The sequence below is a fragment of the Panthera pardus genome, unplaced genomic scaffold, assembly GCF_024362965.1.
Source record: "Panthera pardus isolate Hobbes unplaced genomic scaffold, ASM2436296v1 HiC_scaffold_12, whole genome shotgun sequence".
Lineage (NCBI taxonomy): Eukaryota > Metazoa > Chordata > Mammalia > Carnivora > Felidae > Panthera > Panthera pardus.
Genome location: NW_026526677.1, coordinates 30203678 through 30220952, shown reverse-complemented (window position 1 = coordinate 30220952; position 17275 = coordinate 30203678). Strand labels below are relative to the sequence as shown.

Genomic DNA, 17275 nt, shown 5'->3' with positions numbered 1-17275 from the left:
ACAAACTGGGAGATCATGACCTGAACTGAAGTCAGCGGCTTAACTGACTGAGCCACCGAGCCATCCCTAATTTTTTGAAATTTTAAACTAATATTGCATTCGTGGATCAATCTAAATTGGTCACAGTGTCTTATCTTTTTTACAGATTGCTAAATTCAATTTGCTAGTATTTACGTTAGGATTTTTGCATGTATGTTCATAAATGAAATTAATGTGTAGATTTCTTATACTAACTTTGTCGAGTTTTGGTATTAAGTTTGTCCCAACCTCATGAAATGAGTTAGACAGTGTCGCTTCTTTTTTATCTGCCAACAAATCTATTTGGTATTGGTGTTCTCTTGGTGGGGAGATTTTAACTATTGATTCTATTTCTTCCACAATTGTTGGATTATTCAGGCTTTTTGCTTCTTCTTGACTCCACTCTAAGTTACTTCTGTGCAGGACGTTGACCATTCTGTTTATCTAAGTTATAATATTTATTAGCATAAAGTTACTTATACTATCCTCTTATTATCTCCTTAATCTCTCAGTATCTGTATTTACATCTTTCCTTTATTTCTAATATTATGTACCTTTACTATTTTTTCTTAATCAGTTTGGCCAGGTATATCAAAGCAACAAATTTTTGACTTTGTTGATTTGTTTTGTAGGTATCGTATCAATTTCTGCTCTTATAACTTTCTATGCCTTTCCTTCTAATTCTTTGAGTTTGTTTTGCTATTATATTCCTGACTTTTCAAATTGGAAGCTTATCTCATTAATTTTTAGCCTCTCTTCTTTTTCAGTTTAAGTATTTAAGGTTGTACATTTCCTTCAAGTACACTTCGGCTACATCTCACACATTTTGTTTTGGTTCTTAAATACAGTATTTCTTTTTTAATTTTTCATCATGATTTCTTCTTTATCCCACGAGTTAATTAAAATGTCTATCTAAATTTCCCAATATTGGGCCTTTTCTAATTATTTATTTATTTATTTTTAACTTAATCCGTCAGCAAAACCTGCTTCTACTTTCAAATATATCTAGGACTGTTCTACTCTTAAACACCTCCACTCCCACAGTGCTGGTCCACTAGTTTCTCTTACCTACAAATTGCAAAACTCTTCTGCTTATTCTTGCTTCCATCTTATCCCCCTTTTGTTCCATTATTATAATGATCCTGTTATACTTAAGTCAGAGCACATCACTCCTCTAACTCCTCTGTTCCACACCCTCCCATCTCAGTAAGAGTCAAAGATTTTCAAATGGCTTACGAGGCTCTGCATGATCTCTACCCCATCTGACCTTATCTCCCACTGCTCTCCCGCTCACAAATACTGCTGCCATATTTACCTCATTGTTCCTGAAAGACACCATTGCAGGCTCTTTGCATTTCTTGGCATGTTCTTGCCCTAGGGAGCTGTTTGTTCTTCAGGTCTTTACTCAAGTATCACCTCAATAAAAGCTTCTCAAGGCAATCAGAAATTTCCAAACCCTGTCCTGCCTCACCTCCCCCCCCCCCCCCCGCCCCACCAACATTCTCTATCCCCTATTCTTGCTTCTATTTTCTTCTTAGTTCTTATCACTAACATTCAGAAGAGCATCTCGTGAAGTGGCTAAGAGCTTGGGCTCTGGAGTCAGACTTCCTGAATTTGAATTTTTGAGCCATCATTCTCGCTGTGTGAACTTGGGGCAAACCTTTGACCCAAATGAGATGGAAGTTAATGGATCAATTCTTTCCTTTTTCTCCTGCAGGAGAGACTCTCCTAAAATCACTGTTTAAATGGCTTATTGAAAGACAGCTTGAAAGCACATCACTTATTGGCTCTCCTTCCTTCCCTGCTTGTCCCTGGGATCGCACATCCTAACGAGATAGTAGCATAGAAGCCATTTGCCTCAGATTCTGCTTTCTGAGGAACCCAAGCAATGAGACCATAATCCGCATGAACTATTAATGGAAGAAGTTTCCTAAAGGGGATATGGGTACCAATACCCAAAGGATGGAGAAGTCATGATAGGCAGGCAGAAAGCTCAAACAATCACAACAGATGTGGCCTTAGAATCCTAGCAGTGTCTAAGATCCAGGTGTGCTGGGGAGACATGCTGGCATGTGAGAATAATACAGACCAAAATGCATGGCCTTTAGTTCATGGAAAAGAGACCACTTTTTAAAAGCTAGTATAATAAGGAAAATTTACTAATTTATATTCTCTTGAAAAATATTTAGAATCTTGCAAATATATTGAACAAACACATAGTTCAAAAATGTGCTTTAAATGTTATAAACAAAATCTGAAGGTTGTGAAAATTAAATATTCTGAAACAGTATCTTATTATAATGCTCTAATTTGTGAAATGAGTGAATAAATAAAATGAATTGCATTTAATTAGGATAAACACAGTGTAAATAAATGTTCAAAGTCTCATGAGTAGAGTGCTTTTCAGTTTAGTCTTTTTTCCATTATATTGTAATATAATATTTTGTTTAGTAAATATGTTTATAATGATGGCATACAATGAGGCTAACTCATCACCCCTCTAAACAAACAAACTTTGAATTAATAAAGTTTTTCTGTATTCCTGACCTTCACTGAGGGCATTTTATCTCCATGGAATTTAAAAGCAAAGGACAGACTGTAAGGTGTATATAAAGATATGTACCTATCATCAATGGAGGAACATGGGGCTGTTCTCCCTTACTACAGTTACTGAAAAGAAATATGTTATGACAAACTCATTGTGTAGTTTCATTTGAGGCATTCCTATTATATAAATTTTCACTTAATGTGAGGGATGGTGAGAGTGAAGTTACATAATTTCTTTAAGAAGTAAATTCAGGACTGGGGCACCTGGTAGCTCAGATGGTTGAGTGTCCAACTCTTGATTTTGGCTCAGGTCATGATCTCAGGGCTGGTCATGAGATTGTGCCCCTCAATGGGCTCCCTTCTGGGTGTGGAGCCTGCTTAAAATTCTCTTTCTCCCTCCCTCTGCCCCTCCCCTGCTTGTGTGTGCAGGTACACATGTGAGCACTCTCTCACTCTCTCTCTAAAAGTGAAAAAAAAGAAAGAAGTTCAGAACTTACCTGTAATTATTTTACAACAAAGATCTTAGGCAATTCAGAGCAAATCAACATTTACACGAGTTTTAGACATAAATGATCATGAAATGGGAGAGATGAGGGAGAATAATCTTCTCATTACTGTCACATTGACTGGAAGTCCTAGCCACAGCAATTAGACAACAAAAAGAAATAAAAGTCATCCAAATCAGTAAGGAAGAAGTAAAATTTCCACTATTTGCAGGTGACATGATACTATAGATAGAAAACCTGAAATATTCCACCAAAAAAACCCGCTAGAACTGATAAACAAATTCAGTAAAGTCAGAGGGTACAAAATCAATGTACAGAAATCAGTTGTATTTCTATACACCAATAATGAAGCAGCAGAGAGAGAAATTTTTTTAAAAAAATGATTCTATTTATAATTGCACCAAAATAATAAGATACCTAGGAATAAACCTAACCAAATGGTGAAAGACCTGTACTCTGAAATCTATAAAAAAGTAATGAAAGAAATTGAATATGACACAGAGAAATGGAAAGACATCTCATGCTCATGGATTGGAAGAACAAATATTGCTAAAATGTCTATACTACCTAAAGCAATCTGCACATGTAATGCAATCCCTACCAAAATACCAATAGCATTTTTCACAGAACTAGAAAAAAACATTCCTAAAATTTGTATGGAACCACAAAATATCCCAAATAGCCAAAGCAATCTTTAAAAAGAAAAGCAAAGCTGGAGGTATACGATTCCAAGCTTCAAGTTATGTTACAAAGCTGTAGTGATCAAAAGAGTATGGTACTGGCACAAAGATAGACACATAGATCAATGGAATAGAATAGAAAACCCAGAAATAAACCCACAATTATATGGTCAATTAATCCTTAACAAAGCAGGAAAAAGTATCCAAAGGGACAACAACTGTCTCTTTAACACATGGTGTTGAAAAACCTGCACGGCAACATGCAAAAGAATGAAACTGGACCACTTTCTTATACCATACATAAAAATGAAGCCAAAATGGATTAAAGACATAAATGTGAGACCTGAAACCATAGAAACCCTAGAAGAGAACACAGGCAGTAACTTCTCTGACATTGGCTATAGCAATTTTTTTCTCAAAATGTCTCCTGAGGCAAGAGAAACAAAAGCAAAAATAAATTATTGGGACTACATCAAATAAAAAGCTTCTGCACAGTGAAAAAAAAAATCAACAAAACTGAAAGGCAACCTATGGAATGGGAGAAGATATTTGTAAATGACATATCAATAAAGGGTTAATATCCAAAATATATAAAGAACTTCTAAAACTTAACACCCTAAAAACCAAATAATCCAATTCAAAAGTCGGCAGAAGACATAAACAGACATTTCTCCAAAGAAGACGTACAGATGGCCAACAGACACGTGAAAAGATGATCATCATCACTTATCATTAGGGAAATGCAAATCAAAACTGCAATGAGACATCACCTTATGCCTGTCAAAACAGCTAAAATCAACAACACAAGAAACAACGGGTGTTGGCAAGGATGTGGAGAGAGAAAGAATCCTCTTGCACTGTTGGTAGGAATACAAACTGGTGCAGTCACCCTGGGAAACAGGATGGAGATTCCTCAGAAAGTTGAAATTAGAACTACCCTACAATCCTGCAATCACAGTACTGGGTATTTACCCAAAGAATACAAAACAAAACAAAACAAAACAAAAACCCAACAGTTCCAAGGGATACATGCACCCTTATGTTTATAGCAGCATTATTTAAAATAGCCAAGATATGGAAGCAGGCCAAGTATCCATCGATTGATGAGTGGATAAAAAACATGTTGGGAAGAAAAAGATGTGGTGTGTGTGTGTATGTGTGTGTGTGTGTGTGTGTGTGTGTGTGTATACATATATATACATATATATATGTATATATATGTATACACACACATATATATGTATATATAATGGAATATTATTCACCCATAAAAAATAATGAAATCTTGCCATTTGCAACCACATGGGTGGAGCTAGAGAGTATAATGCTAAGCTAAATAAGTCAGTCAGAGAAAGACAAATACCATATGATTTCATTCATGTGGAATTTAAGAAACAAAACAAATGAGAGAGAGAGAGAAATCAAGAGACAGACTCTTGGGGCGCCTGGGTGGCTCAGTCGGTTAAGCATCCGACTTCAGCTCAGGTCGCGATCTCGCGGTCCGTGAGTTCAAGCCCCGCGTTGGGCTCTGGGTTGATGGCTCAGAGCCTGGAGCCTGTTTCCGATTCTGTGTCTCCCTCTCTCTCTGCCCCTCCCCCGTTCGTGCTCTGTCTCTCTCTGTCTCAAAAATAAATAAACGTTAAAAAAAAAAGTTAAAAAAAAAAAAAGGGACAGACTCTTAAATATAGAAAATAAACAGATGGTCAGCGGGGGGGGGGGGGGGGGGGGGTGGTAATAGGTGATGGGGATTAAGGAGTGCACTTGTCATGATGAACGCAGGGTGATGTGTGAAATTGCTGAATCACTATGTTGTACACCTGACACTAATATTACACTGTATGTTAACTAACTGGAATTAAACTAAAAGTTTAAAAAAGTTCCTAAGCTCCTAAATTGCTACAGACAGCAACTGTAGCCCCACAGTACCAACCAATTGCTGACTTCAGACAGCTTCCTTTGCTTTCCAGTTAAATGAAGTAAGCCCAAGGGTCTTCTCTATAATATGAGACACCATGGAACACAACCCAAAGAAACGTAATATTATCTTGAAGGACAACAAAACATGTGTAATTAACTAATAAGCATGGAGAGCTATTTCCTCCCCAACATTTTCTCCATTGGAATTCTTATGTTCCCATTCATTTCTTTATTGGTCTTCTCTGTGTTCACAATATTCCATGCTGTTGCTGCATTGTCAAGAGATGGGTCTTGGTGCTCACTTATGCTGATAATTCTGCTTTTTCTCTTTCACCTCTCTCTCATGAAAAGAGAGAGGCTGTGCTTCTTTGGAAAGTCCAACTCTTAACTAGTTACCTAAATTTCTTAATCATACTGGTCCTCCTTCATCTATGTGTCATTAATAATAAACTAATGGGGGGTGCCTGGGTGGCTTAGTCAGTTAAGTGTCCAACTGTGGCTCAGGTCATGATCTCGCGGTTCGTGAGTTCAAGCCCCGCATCGGGCTCTGTGCTGACGGCTCAGAGCCTGAAGCCTGCTTCGGATTCTGTGTCTCCCTCTCTCTCTGCCCCTCCCCCGCTCTCTCTCTCTCTCTCTCTCTCTCTCTCTCTCTTCTTCTCTCTCTCTCTCTCTCTCTCTCTCCTCTCTCTCTCTCTCAAAAATGAATAAATCTTAAAAAAAATTTAATAAAAAAAATAATAAACTAATGGATTCTTCAATTCCCTGGCTTGGGCCTTCTTACACTTCCCCTTTTTAATGTCTTAAAAAATTAATAAAATGTTTACTTTTCACTATTTTGTTTAAAATGGGCTCTCCTAATAGTTACATTTTAATTTAATAATTTGGGAATCTAAAAATCACTATCCAGTGGCCCATTCCAAAATCTTAAGTCTCTTTAATCTCACTTTTCCAGCAATTTCATCCTTGAATATGAAAATCCATTGCTCCTTACCTTTAAGTGTTTAAAAATACAACTTCTCAATTTACAACTTTTTTCCCAAGGGATAAGAAAATAGCTTGAGTTCCGATAAATTATTCCAGCGAATTTAGTCACAGAATAAACAAAAAGAATTCATTAACTTTATAATTTAATAAGGTTTTAACATATCTTAAGAATATTGATATCCTGAGGTGCATGGGTGGCTCAGTCGGTTAAGTGTCTGACTTCAGCTGAGATCATGATCTCACAGTTCATGAGTTTGTGAGTTCGAACTCCTCCATATAAAACAGATTATATTTAATTTGAGTAAGAACTTTTTAAGTTCCCTGCCTGGTAAGTGTTTTCTTCTCTTTCTCAAACATTGCAAGAACTAAGAGTACTCTTAGGCTGAGTCATTTTGAAATACACGGTCAATTTGTCTTATTTTAGCTAATTTAATGCCTTAGTCCTTTCCTTTTGGTTTATCAGTGAGGACCAGAGTTTTGTTGGGGTACAGTCTTATCTCTCCACCCAAATGCTATTATTCTATTTGAATGGCTAGAGAACTTTGCAGTAGTCCATTTTTATTCCTAAGACCATGTAGCTGTCAAATCTCAGACCATTCACAAAAATGCATTTTGTAATGGTAAATTTTAAAGGAACGGGGTTAACTTAGGTTTCCTAATATAATTACCATGCATCATTTAAATCAATTAATTAATTAACTGAATTATTTTACTTATATACTGAAGTTAAAGATGTAGGCACAATAGCTGTGAAATTTGAAATTATTATAATTTTCTCTCTTTTCCTACAAAAGAACACTTCCTTGTGAGGCATCTCTGTTCACCTCCCACCCCACTGGGTGGTAGGAAGCTTGATATTCCAATTAGAGGTGTTCCAATTTCTGCCAGTTTAAAACAGCTTTTTTGGTTTTTGTTTTTAGCTGTGTCCTTTCTATATGTATTCAACCAAACTGAAGTTTCAAATTTTTACCAGAACTGTTGTTTCCTTTCAGAGATATACCCTTCCCTTCCCCTTCCTCAGTGTTGTTTCAGGTAGATGAAAATTCTATAAACTGTATACCATTGGGATAGGGGTCCATGGTCTACAGGTGAGTACGCAGCCTTGATCCTCAGAGGCATCTGTGTATTGGCCTCTTGTGCTCTTTGGCCACTGGACAACCTGCTGGCATCTGAACACCATCAGTTGAGGGGTATGTTATCCTGTCTCCTCTCTGGGTTTTAGCCTCTGTTTTTCCTGAACCTCTGGAGAAAAATCTAGAATTGGTGAGTTGGTACAATTCGCAGTTTTTTTCCTTGGCTTATTCTGGGCCCATTGGTCTCTCTGTGCCACCTCTCTGCCCTTGGCTCCATGTTGGCTCTCACTAGTGCTGCAAACACGAGTCTTAGACACATAGTTTACCTAGTCACCGACTCAGGCTGCCCAACCCACAGCCTCTGGTATTTGGAAGAACTTATTTCCCACTTAACAAAACTCATATCTAGACTGCTGCTTCACTACTAAATATAAGAACGTCTAAATATAAGAATATCTTTGGGGCCTAAGTAAATGACTTCTTGGCTTCAGACTCCATCTGTCTTTTTCCTAAAGTGCTGAGACTCATTTAATCAGTGAGGAGGCATAGGAAACTGTGACTTAAGGGAAAGAGAAAACTTGATTGAAATCAGAAAGCATGACAAAACAACTAAAAAAAATCAGGAGAAAATAGTTCTAGAAATCTTTAGAGTGTATCAACGACATGAGGATAAAGCAAAATATACTAGGGACCCAGAGAGGTAAACAAAATGCTGAAACTGGATTTTATTTTTAGGAAATTTGACACACCCCAATGAATTTGAGTTTCTCCTTCCATTGTCTTGCAGGGGAAGGACACAAGAGACAAATTTCAAGGCCTACCCAAACTGGGAAGTCTAACAGAAAACTCTCTCCCCTCATAAAAGAAGAGTCACAGTAAGTTAAATATCATTGAAAAGGCAAACCAGAAATGATACCCTCCAGGTGGCTGCAAGTAAAATAGATTATTTCAAACATTTTCTCTGTGTAGAAGAGAAAAATAATCTTCACTGTGAATTCATACCACACAGGTTGACCCTCACTTGTAGTTTAAAATACATGAGATAAAGATGAAGAGAAAATTAATTATCTGAAAGAAAAATGCCTAAAAACACAATGCAAAAATGTACCATAAAGAGACAAAGACATGAGAAATACAAAAGAGAGATTAAGAGGCATGGAGGTCAAAATCAGAAGCTCTAGCTCACACCTAATCAGGTTTTTCTGTAAAGAATGGAATGAAGGGATATAGGACAGAGACTATTTGACAATGGGTGATAAATTTCCAGGAATGATGCACGGTACCAATCCACAGATTCAAGAACACCAAGCAGGAAAAATAAAAAGCAATCCTCCCTTAGACATTTTGTGGTGAAGCTGAAAAATATCAAAGAAAAGGAAAGATACTAAAAGTAGCCAGAGAAAAGATTACCTTCAAGGGATTAACATTTAGAATGATAGATGGTTGCTCAATAACAACAATGGAAGGTAGAAGTCAGTGATGACATCTTCCATTCACTAAGTGAAAATACCTTATACAAAGGAGGGCAAAAGAAAGACATTTTCAGATAAGTAAAAACGAAAAGAGTTTGTTACCAATAACTTAAAGAAGGGTATGCTAGATAGAAGAAAAGTAATCACAGGTGGAAGGACTGAGATAGAAGAAGGAATTATAACAATAAAGAGGGGGAAGGAATGGGGCTAAATCTAAATAAATATTTGCTACATATAAGAATTTAAAATTTTGGGGAAATTTTTAAAAAGATAAATTTCACGGAAGCCTGGGTGGCTCAGTCAGTTAAGCGTCCAACTTCAGCTCAGGCCATGATCTCAGGGCTCATGGGTTTGAGCCCTGCATCGGGCTCTGAGCTGTCAGCACTCTGAGCTCTCAGAACTGTGCTGACAGCTCAGAGCCTGGAGACTACTTTGGATTCTGTGTCTCCCTCTCTCTCTGCCCCTCCCCTCATGCTCTGTCTCTCAAAAATGAATAAATGTTAAAAAAATTTAAAAAAAATTTTTTTTAATGTTTGTTAATTTTTGACAGAGAGAGAGACAGAGCATGAGTAGGGGAAGGGAAGAGAGAGAAGGAGACACAGAATCCAAAGCAGGCTCCAGGCTCTGAGCTGTCAGCACAGAGCCCGATGCGGGGCTCGAACTCACAGACTGTGAGATCATGACCTGAGCCAAAGTCGGACGCTCAACCGACTGAGCCACCTAGGCTCCCCTAAAAAAATTTTTTTTAAGATAAATTTCATGGCAATAATAGCATATGTTACAAATTGTGTGACTGAAGTTAAGGTATTCTAATGTTCTCAATTATTTGGGAGAAGAGTAAATGTATTTGTTTACTTTAGATTTTGATCACTTACATATGCAAGCTTAAACATTCAGAGTAATAACACAAAAGAATGGAAATGGAGTGTATAATTTCCAAACTCTACTAGGGGGAAATGTAATGAGAAAAAAAAGTCAATCTAAAAGAACATAAAAATGGAGAAAAAATGAAACATAAGAAAACCAGGACATATAGAAAGCAAATAATAATCCAAAAATATCTGTTGTGACAATAAATAGAAAAGACCAAATCCTTTAGTTTAAAGATTGTCAGATAATTGTTTTCATATTAACTGTATACCAAGGAACTTCCTAAAACAGAATATACAAATATAGGAAGTAAAAGAAATGAAAGAAGATATATTAAGCAAGTAAAAATAAAAAAAATAATAATTAGCTGGGAAATTTCTATTAATATTGCATAATTGAGATTTTTACTAGAGCTAGGAAGAATCTTTACTGAATGATAAAAGTTTCAATTCATGAGAGAGAAATAATATTTCCAAATATGTGTGTTTCTAAGAACCAAATTTCACAATACATAAGGAAAAACTTGACAGACTACAAGATGAACTAAATTCATTTCAATAAAGAAAGACTCAGACACATCTTTCTAATTAATTGGTAGAACAACAGAATTAATTGATCTCTTGCACCTAACAACTGTAATTCAAGTTTCATGGAAATTTTCAGAAAAATTTACCGCATGTTGGGACTAGAAGTAAATCTTAACAACCACGTCTTATACTAAATACAACCTTATTAAGTTCGCCACTGGGAAGAACTGGCCACATGTAGGTAAGCTTGTTCCAGAGAGGATTTTCAACTCTGGAATGTTTCCACTGGCCCGGTTTATTAGTCCCTTCGTGTTTTATGGCCCACCTAAAACAAAATAAGAGACAAAAAGGAATTTAGTAAGATTAAATATGATTTTAAAATATTTATTGAGTACTTCTTACTATGTACTAGGCAAAGTTCAGTTTGAATTAACAACCCAAATCTGATCATTTGCTGTGTACAAGAGACATACAAAAACGCAATTTTAAAATGAAAGAATAATTTTTTTTAAATAAGGAAACATTGGCAGTGTTATAACTGACAGTGGAATTTGAAGAAAAGTCAAAGTAAATAACCATTTTATAATAGCAATGATATAAATAACAAAATAATACTGACAGAAAAAATCAAGCAAAGCTTTGTAGAGACATTCAAAGAGAAACTGACATAAACACAATTATTGTGAGAGACATCATTACAAGACCAACAGATTATAAACCACCAGGTAAGTTTTTCTAGAGTAACACATAAGGACATGAAATATCTGACTGATAAAACCAATAAATGTAAGTATGACCATTTGTTTATATACATTGTAGCCTACCAACAGAAAATACCTCTTTCTCAACAATTCTTGGAACATTTGTAATATTTGCCATGTACTAACAATGTAAAAATTTTAGAGGCACCTAGGTGGCTCAGTTGGTTCAGTGTCTGAGTCTTGATTTCCACTCAGGTCGTGATTTCATAGTGGGTCATGAGATCAAGGTTAACTTATGATGTTAGGTGCTTTTTTATTAAAAGCAAAATTGAGAAGAACTAATAAATATTCAAGTCAATTATTTTAATATATATATAAAATTGTCCCACGGAAAATACATGAAAGGAAATAATATTTAAATAGAAATAAATAAATTAAAAAACAGAACATCAGTAGAATGATTCAAAAAAAAGTTTTTGAAATAAAAATAAAAAAGCAAATCTCTTGCAAATAAAACTAGATTAATATAATACAATCCAAACAGGAAAACTGAGCTAAATATTTAGCATAGAAAGGGCTTAAAGAATATATTATGCATGTGTAGTTTAATAAATGCAAAAATTCTGATGAAATAAAATTAAAAAAAAACTCATAGACTTGAAACAGAAAATACAGAGTATGCTCTTGCTTACATAACTCCACAGGTCATGGAACAGATCATTTTCATGCTACATAAAATATTTTAAATCATAAAGATAGAGAAAACTAGTTCATTTATTCCACGAAAGAGAGATAAGCTTCATAATAAAGTCCACCAGTGGTAATTAAGAAGTAATACAGCAATTTTACTTAAAGAGGTAAAATTCCTAAATCAATATTAGCCAATAAAATTTAACACTATGGCAAGAGAATAATCACTATAGCTAAGTCATACCGAGTCTAGAAATAAAATGATGGACATTTATTAAAATAACAAATCACTGATTAATGAATGAGAATACAAGAAGCAGCCCATCACCTACACTTTTTGAGCACATGTGATGGTCATCTGAGCTTAAAAGTTTTCTGAAATAGCCCGTCCCCATCAGAACCAACTGCAGTACTCAATCTTATGTTCAAGGGCCCAGATTTCCCATAAGATTGATGGAAATTCTTGGGGCCTGATGGTGAGGGGTGGGGTGGCAGGAAAGACCCGTTCCTTACCAACATGGAACCAGGTGGAACCAAGTTGAAGGCTCTTAGAAGCCAGGGCATATAGCCCCTGTGTTATATTTCTCAGTGAAATCATATGTTTTAGTTTGATGCCCCCAGCATGTTAGCTACATACAATAAATACCCAATCACTTGAAATGAAGTCTAAGGGGAAATGGAAAGCTCATTCTTTTAGACAACATATTTGAACTATAGGAAAATGAGTAACATCGGAAGGTAGTAAACTCCTGCTGTTGCTGGTGAAAATGACAGGAACACATAATTAGTTCACATCAATTTTTATTTTTCTGAATACCTGGCAATCTCCTAAAGATCTGCTTCTATTGAAAATCTCTCTAGGGGAGCCAGGGTGGCTCAGTCAGATAAGCATCTGACTCTTGGCTTTGACTCAGGTCATGATATCACAATTCCTGAGAACCGTTCTTTCTCTCCCTTTCTCTCTCCCCTTCCCTGCTTGTGCTCTCTCTCTCTCTCTCTCTCTCTCTCTCTCTCAAAATAAATAAATAAACAAACTTTAAAAATAAAAATAAAAAACAAATTTTGATTCTTATGCTAAAGGAAAACTAAATTATCTGGAGGTGTGTGTGGAAGCTCTCTTTCTTGCTCCTCGTCACCACTTCCAGACTATTGTTCCTGCATCCTCCTCCAAAGGTCTTTGCTTTGAAGCACATTCCAATAGACCAGAGCACCTATTAGCCTTCCTTGTTGCATTCATATCAGTTCCTCTTTACCCTTCCTGCTCATTTATTAAAGATTTTACCATCCTGGATTGCTTTTGTTCTTTCCCCCTCTGTTCTGGTAATCATTCAACATCTTTTAAATATCTAAGTAGACAATCCCCCCTGGCCTCTCAGTGCCTCCAATAATCTTAACTCCATCTCACATCAGCTACCCTTCCCATGGATACAGCCTTGAACTGGTCATTACAAATAACAGTACCACTGCTAAAATTTTAAGTGCAAGAAGCCCACCTTCTCACGACCATCTCCATTTTCTCTAGTTCACATATTTAAGTAGCCCACTCTAACAATTCTTCACTCTACCAAATGTTCCAAACCATTTTTTCTATCACCTTGTCACATTCCATACCTCCCTACCAAGTCCACTCTTCCCTCTATACTGAGCTAGAATTCATGATCCAGTATTACAGTCATGCTCTTGTCCTGACTCATTGCCCTACTCTTCCTTTTTTTGTACTCAAGCTTTAAAAAATAGAAACCAACCCTGGTCCAATTCTCTACATACTGAAAGCCTATACCTTAATAGTCGACAGTGGCTAGAGAAAACACATTAAAGATTCCATTCATGGAATCGCAATAGATCAACAGAGAACAATGAGAACGGGAGGTGGTATGGATATATTACAGAGAGTTTTGAGAATTTAAGAACTTTTTGGTTCTCACAATGATTGGAAGACATTGCTGTCATTTCACCTGGCAGGGGACCAAGAATACCAAATGTCCTTCAAAGTGTGGGAAAGTCCTACACAAAGAAAGTTTGTCCTGCATTCTACACTTGCAAATTTCCCTCCGAATGTTCATGTTAGATCAATATCTATTTATAAGTGCCTAAAACCAAACTACATTTTATAATAAAGTATTTTTGCTCGATTATAATACACATTAAATTTTCTAGAAATGCAACTCCCTCTAATATCTCAAAAAGGGAGGGGTGCCTGAGTGTCTCAGTCGGTTAAGCGTCCAACTCTTTGTTTTAGCTCAGGTCATGATCTCAGGGTTTCATGAATTTGAGCCCTGCATGGGGCTCCAGGCTGACACTGTGGCGCTTGTTTGGGATTCTCTGTCTCTGTCTCTCTCTGTCTCTCTCTGCCTCTCCCTCACTTGTGCTGCCTCTGTCTCTCTCAAAATAAATAAATAAACCTTTAAAAAAATATCTCAAAGAGGGTAACTTTGATGCTTCGTGTGTCATTTACTCGTTTGGAAAAATCCTATCACTAATGACACTAACATTCATGGCTTTTGAGTCACCAGTATAACACAACTGTATCATTTGGCATTTATAGTTCATACATTTAGCTGGTATTTGCATAGGAACAAGAATCTGCAAACTTAATCATGTTATCTAGTATCACTGTACTGAGAAATTATATTGAAATATATATTACTTTTATTTTTAAATTATTTTTCTTTTACTATAGTTATTGTTACTAGACAGGCATTTATTTGGAAATTATATTGGTGCTTAGGTTATCTTAACTACAAATTGTATTTTGGGATAGTAAAATAATATTTTAGGATTACAAAATATTTGTTATACAAAGGGAGCATCAGATCCAATAGTGTTGACAAGCACTATTTTTAAATGTACAACCACAAACCTCAAGTGGGTCCTTAGGACTTCTGGGGCATCCCACTGCCTTCCTCTAGCCCAATGACTCCAGGCCTCTGAGAAGCACACCATTTCCTTCTCATTAAACCTCCCACACTCTGTCATCCATTGCTCAGGGCTGTTGGAGATCTTATTTCACTGACAAAACACAAGTGTTCAAAAGAGACCTTCTTCATCTTCCCATCAGCAAATCGTCCAGACTCCCTCCCTCTAGACTAGCTAGAGTGGAGTTGTTTGGCTCTAGTCTAAGGCCAAAACTTTGGCCTGTGGCCTAGATCCTTATCCTCTGTCATCTAGGACTTTGTTTCTGCCCTGCACTATTAATTTTCCTGCCCTCTGGGTCATTCCATATGCATAATATCTGCCAGGTCTGACATAGAAAAAAAATAAAAAGAAACAAAGGAAGGAAGGAAGGAAGGAAGGAAGGAAGGAAGGAAGGGAAGAAAGAAAGAAAGAAAGAAAGAGAAAGAAAGAAGGGAGGGAGAGAGAGAAAGAAAAAAGAAAGAACAAAGGAAAAAGAAAGAAAGAAAGAAAGAAAGAAAGAAAGAAAGAAAGAAAGAAAGAAAGAAAGAAAAGAACCTTCTCTACACCCCACAACCACCTTCAGTTATTGCCTGATTTCATTGTGTTCCTTTATAGAAAATTCCTTAAAAGACTCATTTCCTCTTCTCTTCTTTTCTCTTAGACCAATTCCAGTCAGATTTTCATCTCTGAAACCCCAATAAAACTGCCCATTAGGATTTTCACATTACAAAAGGCAAAGGCATTTCTGAAGATACACCTGAACAGCAATGTCTAACAAATGGTCATTTTCCCCTGAAAACACTTTCTTCACTTGACTTGATTTCTCTTAACTTCCATGAAATCACATTCTCTTGGTTTTCTCCTATATTAGTAGCCAAATTGTTAGTCTCCTCTTCCTTGCCAGAGGGTGGGCAATAAGGGTTTGCTACATCAATGGAGTTTTTTAGATGTCCATTAGTCTGATATATGTAGGGATATTCCTCTAAGATAAATGTTAATTTGTTGCATTTTGTACCTCTTACTACATCAACAACAACAAAAGACACAGCACTAATGGGTTCTTTTGGGTTTTAGAAACATCATGTACCACACTTGAAAAATACTGCTCTGATCCTTTTGCCAGATAACCCAGAAGGCTGTCAATTTCAACAGGCCTCCACAGCATGACAGGAATCTGAAGCAGGTCCAAGTGGTAGTACAAGCCTCCCTGTCACCTGGATGTTACAACCTGGTACATCCAGTGGCTTTGGAGATATCTGAAGTGGTGAGGATGCTGTATTAAATCTCTGGTAAGCCCAATACTCTTATTACAGGTAAACTCTGGCATTCTGGAGTAAGATAGATCATACTCTGCAATAGGAGCCAACTCTGTTTTTAAAAAGCAATCCCTGATGTACTGGAAAGCTTTCTTCAAGACTGAGAACAGGAGCATGTATCATTATTTCCCTCCATCCCTGCCACGCTCTCATTTTCCTTCCACTTTGCTGACCTAGGACTGCACTTCCTAATAAAACCTTAGCATATAGAAATGCTGCCCCAGACAGCATTGTTTTCGAGGAGACTAGAATGAAAACTCCAAAGGAAGGCCTAGGGAGAGGCAATTTAAATATTTAGCCAGCCATACGCTTGGGTCAGGTATCTATTCATAAAAGAGTCTAAACTGAATTTAAACAATATCTTGGCAAAGGGGTTGGGACAGGACTTAATCTGCAAGTGTGAGGATTCAAAAATAAAACTTCAGCCATAATATACAATATGCTTATAATTTACAAAAGCATACTTGTATGAATGTATGGGTAGAAACTTATTTTTTAGTTTAATTCTAAGGTTCTTTCGAGGAAAAACATTCAGTCTTCTGGTTGCAGTTCCTATATAACTTCAGCTCGACAAAGTGTCTTTAAAAGGAGCTGATCAAGTTCAACTTACATTATTAATAAACATTGGCATAGAGCAAAGGCCATTAGATTTCAGAGTTCCAGCACAGTATGAGTTTTTATGTAAAAGCAATAGACATCTTAATATTCTGTCTTATAAAGGAAGAGCTGACAGACCCTTAACTGTAATGGCACCAGCAGGCCCAGCCGTAATGACTGTACAAGTGCATAACATAAATCAGAACTTTACAGCATTGTTACGGACCCAGAATCTTAATTCCTGAAAGCCTCCACTAGGTGGAGACAGCGATTCGTGCAATGCTTGCAGGCAGCCTTTTTCTGGCCCCTGAAGAATTTATCTCTATTTAACATTTTCCCTTCTTCTCTTTAGTGTAAAAAAGGGTATTCTTGAACAATTAGGTGTTTTTAATAGAAACATTATATAAAACAAAACATCTCAGGCTTTGGAAGCCCTACTTGAAAACACACACCTATATACACACCCTACAAGACAGCCAAAT

The 17275-nt window shown here is 36.6% G+C and overlaps 1 protein-coding gene across 2 annotated transcripts in view; it reads right to left on the bottom strand.

Annotated features, from left to right (window-relative positions):
• Nucleotides 1–17275, bottom strand: part of DCDC1 (doublecortin domain containing 1) — a 485161-nt gene that overhangs the window by 81086 nt on the left and 386800 nt on the right. For both annotated transcript variants that reach the window (XM_053899858.1, XM_053899859.1), the window contains one exon: nucleotides 10796–10919. In XM_053899858.1, coding sequence (XP_053755833.1) covers nucleotides 10796–10919 — 124 coding nt within the window. The remainder of the gene's footprint in view (nucleotides 1–10795; nucleotides 10920–17275) is intronic.